General features: G+C 34.3%; 2 protein-coding genes across 2 annotated transcripts; one reads left to right on the top strand and one right to left on the bottom strand.

Annotated features, from left to right (window-relative positions):
• Nucleotides 1-2,943: 2,943 nt before the first annotated feature.
• LOC140867117 (uncharacterized) lies at nt 2,944-7,155 on the top strand. The gene is made up of 5 exons (XM_073272193.1): nt 2,944-3,237; nt 4,890-5,048; nt 5,134-5,306; nt 5,388-6,810; nt 6,931-7,155. The coding sequence occupies exons 1-5, from the start codon at nt 3,124-3,126 to the stop codon at nt 6,988-6,990; spliced, it is 1,929 nt and encodes a 642-aa protein (XP_073128294.1). The 5' UTR covers nt 2,944-3,123; the 3' UTR covers nt 6,991-7,155.
• A 621-nt stretch (nt 7,156-7,776) lies between these two features.
• Nucleotides 7,777-8,553, bottom strand: LOC140862534 (glutathione S-transferase T3-like). Its single transcript, XM_073265562.1, has one exon. The coding sequence runs from the start codon at nt 8,551-8,553 to the stop codon at nt 7,777-7,779; it is 777 nt and encodes a 258-aa protein (XP_073121663.1).
• Nucleotides 8,554-9,702: the final 1,149 nt, after the last annotated feature.

Raw genomic sequence — 9,702 nt, 5'->3', positions numbered from 1 at the left:
AAAGTTTTATTGGTGCAAATGGAGATCAGATCGAAGAAACAAACGCAAGAAAAGATTTGGGTTACGATGCGTTGATTGAATAAATAAGGAAAAATAAAAAAAACTCAGGTTCTTATGTCAAAAAAAAATAAAAAAAATAGAAAAAACTCATATTAATCATTCTATAGTGATACCGTGTTGATTGAATAAATAAGAAAAAATAAAAAAAATCAATCATTTTATACATACGAATTAACACTATCTTGGTAATTTTCTTGAAGAATTCAACAAATAAATTCAAGAAAATAAAGGTGACGAAGGTTAATGATTTCGAAGCCGGCAAAGATGGAGGGAAGGGGTTTCTCAATTTTTAAGCTGAACAGGGGAGAGGGGGGGGGGGGGGGGGGAGGGGGGTAGGGGGGTAGAGGGAGTCGGTGGTGGGGGGGCAATGGGGCAAGTGGACCCAAATTTTTTGAGTTATTTTTTCCTTTAAAATTAAAATATTATTTCTTAAATAAAGATTAAAAAATTTAAAAGAAATAAAAATAAAAATTAGCTAAAAACGTGAGAAGAGATGGATCATCATTATTGAATTGATATATTCACGAGTACGATAGATTCTATATTACAAGAGATGATTGTCGATTTGATGACAATACAGTAGAATTACTCAGACTCAGTTCTTTGGATCCAAAAGATAGATACAAGTCATTCAACATCAATGACATTTGCAAACTTGTTGAAAGGTTCTATCATGATGATTTTACGAGTCAAGAAAAGTTGCACATAAAGTATAAGTTTGGAGATTTTTGAAATTGACATTCAGCGCAACCAATATTTTTAGAATTGTGCCAATTACTGTCAGAAAGGGGAAAGAAATAGAACTACAATCTTATAGATCGATTGATTAGACTTATTTTGACTCTCACAGTTTCTACTGCAACCACAAGTATTGACTCAATTATTGATGAGTTTGAGGTTACAAAAAAACGTCGAGTACAACTCAAAATGGATAAACATAATAAATAAGTTAGTAAATATGGGATTTCTATTTGTTTTTTTATTATATTATTTATATTATAATATTAAAGTAATATTTTTTTGTATTGTTTTGTAGGTTTGATTGCTATGGATGATCAAACAATGGATGAGGCATTGAAATTTTGGCAATAGTACATTGAAATTTCTATTTTTTATCTAAGCTATTTATTTTTTGTTTGACGATTTTTTATTGTGTTGAGGAATATTTTGTCCTATAATTATCTTTCTCTCGAATAACACCCCCCCTATTTGATTTTTGCTGGCTCGTCCCTGGAAGCCGTTGTCGAGAGCTCTCCAATAGATGATATCAATAGAAAGCAAGCTTCGAAAGTTCTTCAAATATGGTGCCAATTTTCCATTCCGACTAGCGGACGGCGGTGGATCGGGCTGATAAAAAAGAGGCGGTCTTGAAGTAATATTAGGGATCGATGAATCTAAGAGAGAAAATAGAAAAATTAGAGAGAATGGAAGTCACGTGAAACCCTGCCCATTTTATTTTTTTTAAAAAAAATGAAATAAAAAGTCGGCCGGTTTTCACCGGTACGATCCGGTTTTTGGCGTTTAAACCGTTTTTCCATGTTTATTTATGTTTTCGGACCGGACAGGCCACCGGTTCCCGGTCGAACCGGTCAGTCCGATCTGGTCCGGTTCTGATAACACTGCATTTATATTAAAAATAATAATAATAATAATAATAATAATAATAATAATAATAATAATAATAATAATAGAAATCTTCGGGTCATCTTCGGTCAACCCAAGTTGATCGAAACCGATTAATTTTTTCGGATTATCTTTCGGGTCAAACAGATTCGACCCAAACCCAAAAATCCTCAACCCTAACCCGATACATGAGCAATTCTTTTCTTTTCTTTTTCATTTTTTAATGAATGGAATATAATTTGGCAATTATAATTAGTTATTTGGTCCTTCACGACAATGTAGTTTGACAATAAGATAAGATATATTAAAGAAGACAATATTGTATAGATGACTTAGAATTAGTGATTCGATTATCACTTAAGTTTATTGATTATTTATTTTTTTTAAAATTATTCACATTTGGAGCTTAAATTCGTTTAAGTAAATATTGTCAACGGTTAAGTTAATTAATCATGTTCTTTTTTAATTTTTAATTTTTTCGTGTTTTGTAAAAAAATTTATCTAGTAATTTATTCCGAATTGGTTGTTTATTCAAGTTTTCTTGAGATAAAACCATAAATGATAATTCCAATTTTGAATACGAAAATAAACGACCTCAAATTTTATGATATATGGAACAATTATACTATAAACAACCTCAAATTTTACGATATATAGAACAATACAAATATATACGACCTCAAATTTTTATAACAAATTAAATCATCGTCTTAAACACATATTGTTTATAAAAATCGATTATACAAAGGGTTAGTTCGATGCTACCCCCAGGGTAGTGCTTTAAGGATAGCGTGGCGGATCATGATTGGTCAAAATCAGTGGGTCCTACATGAGACTCACTGATTTTGACCAATCATGGGGTTACACGTCGTCCGCAGGGTAGTACAAAACCTATACAAAGATATAAATTATAATGGATACATAAGATATACATGTGTCCTATGTCGAGATCTAATTGTGTTGTACATAAACAAATTGAATTCAAGCTACCCTAATAATATACATGGGTTGAAAACACAATTAAGTATTATTACAAGCGTAGCATCTCAACAATTTATAAAATAAAACAAATGATATTATTCATTGGTTGAAAACGGAAGATGATGTGGCAATATTTGACGCCAAACAGAGAATAGGCTCCTTGCACCCGATCCACAGGATACACAGAAATGGACCGTTGCAACCAAATAGTCGACTGCAACGGATACTTATTTTTGCTTTCGGTAAAGGAAAACATACATACCATTAAAAATTTCTTCCATCCCCAAAACCAAGAAAAACACTACTCTCTATCTCTTTGTCTGGATTTTCTCGAATCGTACAGTCCATAATTCAGTGAAATCTCTCTGGGTTCTCCTTTTCTTGCCTGGCTGATTTTCTCCGTCGATTTTCTGTTGATCAGAGCCCCAAAAAAATTGAAAGCGTCACTCTGTAAAAGAAATGGATCTTGGCTGCATTGATATGGGTTGTGTTGAGAAGCAAAGGAAGGAAATTTCTACTGAGAAAGAGAAAAGTCCCAAGGAATCTAAGATGTCTGCTTCTAAACTTGGGAAGGTACTCCGATTTTGTTTCTTGCGTGTGTTTCTGTTCATATTCCTTTTTCTAATTAGGGCTTTTTAATTACAAGTTTGCTCGTTATATAGCTTTAAATCCTTTTATATTTCCTGAGATATGAATCAGTGATCTCTCACGGTTTAGTTTTCGTGATGGGTTTGAAGATGTTCTTGAAAAACGATTTATCTTAGTAGTTTAAATATTTATTTTTCTGATATTACTCGGGATCTGTCAAAGAGTTGGGCATTTGGATCTTGGATGCGTAATTTTGATGTTGGGTGACTTGAGCTCCTTTTTGGTGGGACCCATGTTTTTAGAACAAGTATGCCTGAAAATTTTAAAACATTTGCCCCTCCACCTTGAAGGTGAACATTTATTTGTTTCTTGGCCTAGTGGTGATCGTGCATAACACAGATATATTTTCAATGAAGTAATGAGTGTTGTAAATTGGTTTCGGGATAAAACTAAATGAAGTAGGTGCTTAAAATGGTGACCCGAGGCCCATGGGAACCCCATAGCCTACCAGAGCTCATTGGAGGTGCACTGGAAGGCTGCCGAAAGTTCGTTGGTTCCCCGGTGACGGTGGCCGCTGCTCGTTGGTGGGATATGGTGGTGGTAGTGTGGTAGTGGTTGGTGGTTTAAATGATTACTTATAATAATTATACTGTTATCAACACAATAGCTCCATGTTGCATACGATGTGTTGCGGAATAGAGTCCGTAGATACTTGCCTATCAATTGGTTCACTATCTACCATAAGAATCACAAATCTTCACCCTATTACATAAATGGACCACCCCAACCGTTTGCATTTCATTCAACACATTCAAATGCCAATCCTTCTATTTATGAACACTAAGGTTTGAATTTTAAGATATACCATCTTAAATTCCAATGTTGAAGATTGCCAGCGTTTAAATTCAAGAATGAAATGCGTCGAGAGATTTCTTTTATTAAATAGACAGGGAAAGTTTGAATACTTATGTATTTTAAGATTTGTAGTGCTACTTTCCCAAAATAGTGGTTGTTATATCTTGAAAGACAATTACCAAGCACCATAGCGGCGCAATATTGCCCTAAGAGCAAAGATTTCAATTCTTGCATTTACCAAATAAATTATATTGTCACCAACTGAAAATTATGTAGCTATGTTATTACTTGCTCCCAAAACTAAATTTCTTCCTTATCCATCAATGAGTGGGTTACATATGTGATATTCAAATAAACTTCTTGATTTCTTGTACCATTTACGATCAAATGAATTTGGTTGGACATGCAAGAATAAGCCTTATTTTATAATTCAGCAATTCATTCTTCAGTCGACTTGGAATGTCACGAGTACTTAAACAAATTCAAATTCTTGGATTTTTTCCTTATATTTTTCAGTAAACCTTGGGATTTAAGTTTGCCTATCTGGAAGAAGTAAATCAGATTGTGAGAAATGTGTTGTTATTAAGTTTAATCTTCTTACAGTATCTATCTGTCCTAGATTAGTGACTCTTCTTTGAATTACGTTTCTTGGCTAGTTTGAAGTACATGTGCATTTTTCACTCATAGATTTCTTCCTAATTGTCAAAAGAATTGGTATGATGTTTCTTTAAAGCTGTTAATTACATTTCTTCTCATCCTTCGCTGTTTCTTGCGTTATGCAGAACACTAGAACAAAGGATAGCGTGCGTTCCAGCTCAACTGCTTTGAACAAACTTGCATCCCAGATCGCGAAGCCTCCTCACCGCAAAACCTCACCACTTACCTGGTTTCCCCGCAAAAAATTGGAACCTTACTTGAAGAGGAAAATAAAGTTGCTGCAGGTATTTAATATACTTACTTACTGGTCTATCTACTGGCAAGGTTTTTTCATTGTGGTTTGATTTACGTACTAATTCCTGATTATAGGAAGTGGATGGAATGCAATCTACTCTAGATGAAACTCTTGGTGATTCAAATCCGCATTACTCAAAAGTACTGAGAGAAAAGATTGCAATAAAAGAAGCCGCAGATAAAGCAATGGAGGCTCGAAAAGCTGCCATGATTGAAGCATCTTGGTGTAGAATACTTCGAGCAGCTGGGTAACATGTCTTTTCGGGCTACTTCATAGAAAACATATTACATTGCGATTATCATATGATGCTTTTATTTTATGTCAACAGGATTGAAAGTAAAGTAGCAGAAGCTCAGTTGTTAAAAGCTGAAAAATCTGCTGATGAAGCCTTTGAAGCAGCGGAAGCAATAGGGGTAATCTTGAATGATATACCAGAGTGTGCACAAAACCGTTCTAATAAAGGAGGAGGTGAATCTGCTGCCACTCATACAGTTTCAGCAACTTTTGAATCTGTATTCGAGGTTCATAAACAAGTAGCAGCAGCAGTTAAAGTGGCTTTTATTAAGCTCACGAGTTGCCCTTCAATTAAAAAGGATGAATTTCAACAACTGTTGCGTAAAATTAGCGAGAACCCTGATACGGATGAGAGTTACCATGAGTTCTCATTCAATCCAGAATGTGAATTCAATGCGGATGAGTCCAAATCAAATCATGTGATAGAGTTGATGTTGGATAGACTTCAATGCTTAAAAGAAGAAGAACTTGCTTCTCTTGCTACTATAGTTGCAACTTGTGGGCTAAATGCTGCTTTGGCTGAAAATATGAAGAATCCTGGTCTTAAGACAGACTCAAGCAGAACATCTTTCGGGGGGAGGATGACAAGCAGGAACTCTATTTCAGATGCTCAGTCGAGAAGGGCAGCTGAGGCTGTACTCCCGAGTCTAGACAAGTTTCTTGTCAAGCGGTTGACAAGACTTGAAAGAGAGGTGTTAGAAGCTAAAACTGCCGCAAAGAATGAAGCTACAAATAAACAGACTGACGAGAACAATGCGAGTTCAAGAACTCAAGAAAAGCTCAATGATGATTTAAAGCTCAAGAAAGAGGCTGAAGGAGCCAAGAAATTGCAGAAGGCTCTCACAGAGTTCGTTGGCAGTGAAACAAAAGAAGCTGTGGAGGTTCCTAGTCTAGACAAGTTTCTGGTGAAACGGTTGACAAGACTTGAGAGAGAGGTCCAGGAAGCACGAAACAGAAGAATTATCGAACCAACCGAAGGAAGTGGCACGACTGGTTCGAGCAATACAGCCACATTAGTTACTGATGGAGATTCATTAGGCAAAGAGAACGTGGACATGAACAAAAACAGCCGGCCTAGAAATATTGGCACCAAAATGTCTCAAGATGCGAATTATGAAAGCTTAGACAGTGTCTTAGTCAAGCATGTCTCCAGGCTGGAAAGGGAGAAAATGAGATTCCGTGCAGATGAACAAATAGGAACAAAACCAAAAAGAAAGGATGCAAAAGTAGAAATGGAGAGCAATGAAAGCAGTTTGGATCAAATTCTAGTCAAGCATAAATCACAACTTGAGAGGGAAAGGGAAAATACGGCTACTACAGATCAACAAGGTGATGATGGTACGAGGTATTCGGTTTCTCGACGACAGGCAAGGGAGAAAGAGTTACAGGCAGCATGGGGTGGCTTAAGCCTAGGTAACTCTATACGCCCCCATGTCTCTAGACTCGAACGCCAAAAGGCAAGTTCTTTTTTGGCATAACTTTGCATTTGCATATTAGTTATGTTATTCTTCGCAAGTTGTGAATTTCTAAGTTCTAACTTCTCTGTATATTTTTTGTTTATTTGTTTATATGTTTAGGCTAACTGGCTTAAAGCTGAAGAAGAGGAAAGAAAGAGGGCAATGGAGGAAGTTGTATGAGTTTTCAAGAACCATACGCATTCTATGATTTTTTGGTTCCTTAGTTTCACCAGAACTTTGTTATTCACTATTCTTTTTGGAAGCTTGTTTCACTATTCAAACTAGGTTTTTATCATGCTTGCAATTTGCTGCTAAAAAAATCTAAGTCTTTTTTTTTTTTTTTAATAATCGTGGAATAAATGTGTATAAGGGAGCATATGTTTGCATATAAATTTGTTATTTCTGCGTAGTCCGAGTGTTTTTTTATACATTAGGGCATCCACAATGGTAACACCCATATCACCATTTTTTTGTGGTCCCCACTCCGCCACATCAAAAACCAAAAATCTCATTCAACTCTCCATTATAACAAAAAACTCAAACAACTTTTTTATGAACCCCACACTCAATTCAAATATATCAACAATCAATTTATTTTACATATTTATATATACATAATTTATATAAATAGTTTAATTTTATTAATGAACTTGTGAATTTTTTTATAGTTAAAGAAAACAAATATATTTTTTTTATAAATATTTAATAATTTAATTAATAAAAAAATAAATATAATTTAAATTCAATTTCAAAATTTTGTAACGTTACATACAGATTTTTATGTTAAAAAAATAACTAGCAATTTATTTTATATATTTATTTATTACAAATAGTTCATAATATTCCATATATGATAGTGAAAATATTCAACATTAATTAATAATTAAAATTTAGATTACATAATGCTTCAGTAGATAATAAGAGATACATAAATTAGAACAAAAATTAAAAATAACTAAAATACATCTACTCTATTCCATGCTTCCTTTTAAGCTTTGCGCATATTTTGAGATGTATGTTAAGTTGTTCCGGTGTCATGTCATTAGTATCTTTCATAAGGATTTCATAATCCTTATGAAGTGTCTCAGCCTCTCGAGTCGCCACTTCATTTTTTTGAAGTTCTATTTTTTCCATGTGAAGTTCTTCCAACTTTTGCCACCTAAGGTCCATTTTCTCTTCCCATTTATCGGCATTTATAGCTTTCATTTTGCCCTTCCTTTTTGCAGCTTTCTGTCCCATTGGACGAAGACGAACTTTACAGTCATCTACGTCAACGCTCGTATCCGGATTGGATGAGGTTGTATGTCCCTCCGACTCAGAGGTTCGAGCCTTCTTATTAGCATGACGATGTTGTGGAGCATATTTTTCACACTCTCTAAGAATTCTCCATACATGTTCATATTTGAAAGGCTTACTGTTATGATTTGTCTTCCAAATTTCTTGAGCTTTGACAAGTACATCCTCATCGCTCCATCCGCTCGAACGATTATTGTATAAATTATTGTATACACCAGAAAACTCATTCACCAAAGGATGAAATAAATAGAAATGTGATTTTACCTTCTTCCAGTCTCTCTCCTTAGATCCGGTAGCGCGATGTTTGTTGTAGTAGTTTGTAATTCGTTTCCAAAATGCATGATCTTTCTGGTCATTACCGATAATTGGGTCGGTGCTAATAGTGACCCATGACCTTGCAAGGAGCTTGTCTTCATCAACTGACCAATGTGCTCGTTTTCCATCCATTTCATGTTCTTTATCGAAAACAATGTTGTCGAGTCCTAGTTATGTTGAAAAAGTAGGAAATTGAGAACCTGGAATCGAGGATGGTGTTGCGGGTTTTTTGTATGCATCTGTATTCCTTGATTCATTCGAAGGTATGACCGGTGGTTGTTGTGGAGAAAATAAATAAGTAGGGGCTGACATTGCAAATTGACTACACATGGCTTGCCAATATTCAGGTGGATACGCATAAAATGGAGCTTGAGGGTGAACATTGCTCGAAAAAATAGGCAAACTTTGAGAACTTTGAAAATTAAGCGGATATTGTGAAATATTTTGAATATTGTGAGGGTATTGTGATGGAGCAATAAATTGACTATTAGGACGACTCTGATAATTTTCTGATGTATTTTTTTCGGCATCAGAATTCACAGAGTTTCCGAAAGACCCAAAAAAATTTACATCCATTTCCGATAAATTGATGGAGTGATTCTAGTGATTTTGTGTGTTACAAAATTGTATGACAATGTTCTGTGTATTTATAGGAAAATTTTATCGACAAATCAATTTTATATATTTTTTAACTATACATGCAGATAATAAAAACAAAAGAAACAAAATGTAGCACATGTGTCTGCATAACGTATATATATAATATTAAATAATATAAAATATATTATCTCAAAAAAAAAAGTCACGGACACAATAATTGACACAAAAAAAGACAAAAACAAAAGAAGAAGAAAAAAACGGTGGGAAAGTGTATGTGCAATATATAATATATAATAACATATATTTAATGTTAATAATAATAATTAAAATTTCGTTTACATAATATACCAATAGATACTACGACATGTGAAAATTAAAGAAATATTAAAAACAACCAAAACATACATAATATATGCTTGTTTTACGGATTGATATCGTGGTGTGCCCAGATATGCTCAACCAAGTCCGCTCGAAGTTGATGATGCACTTGGCTATCACGTAACTGTTATTTCTTCGAAGGTATTCTTGAAATTCTTGGATAGATCCTTGAAATATCTGTGCTGGTGGATTTCCTTCATCGTCTAACCAATTTAGTGTTGCATCTCCTTCATCTTCAATAATCATATTGTGCAATATAAATAAAATATTATAAGATGAGTGAGAATTAGAAGACTTCATGTG

The sequence above is a fragment of the Henckelia pumila genome, chromosome 4 (assembly GCF_033568475.1).
Source record: "Henckelia pumila isolate YLH828 chromosome 4, ASM3356847v2, whole genome shotgun sequence".
Classification (NCBI taxonomy): Eukaryota; Viridiplantae; Streptophyta; class Magnoliopsida; order Lamiales; family Gesneriaceae; genus Henckelia; species Henckelia pumila.
The sequence above is the reverse complement of the archived record's forward strand: the minus strand, read 5'-3'. Positions and strand labels throughout refer to the sequence as shown.

Coding starts and splice junctions, on each gene's coding strand:
- LOC140867117 (XM_073272193.1), top strand. CDS start 3,124: ATGGATCTTGGCTGCATTGATATGGGTTGTGTTGAGAAGCAAAGGAAG. Junction 3,238..4,889: donor CTGCTTCTAAACTTGGGAAG/GTACTCCGATTT, acceptor TGCGTTATGCAG/AACACTAGAACAAAGGATAG. Junction 5,307..5,387: donor AGAATACTTCGAGCAGCTGG/GTAACATGTCTT, acceptor TTATGTCAACAG/GATTGAAAGTAAAGTAGCAG.
- LOC140862534 (XM_073265562.1), bottom strand. CDS start 8,553: ATGGATGGAAAACGAGCACATTGGTCAGTTGATGAAGACAAGCTCCTT.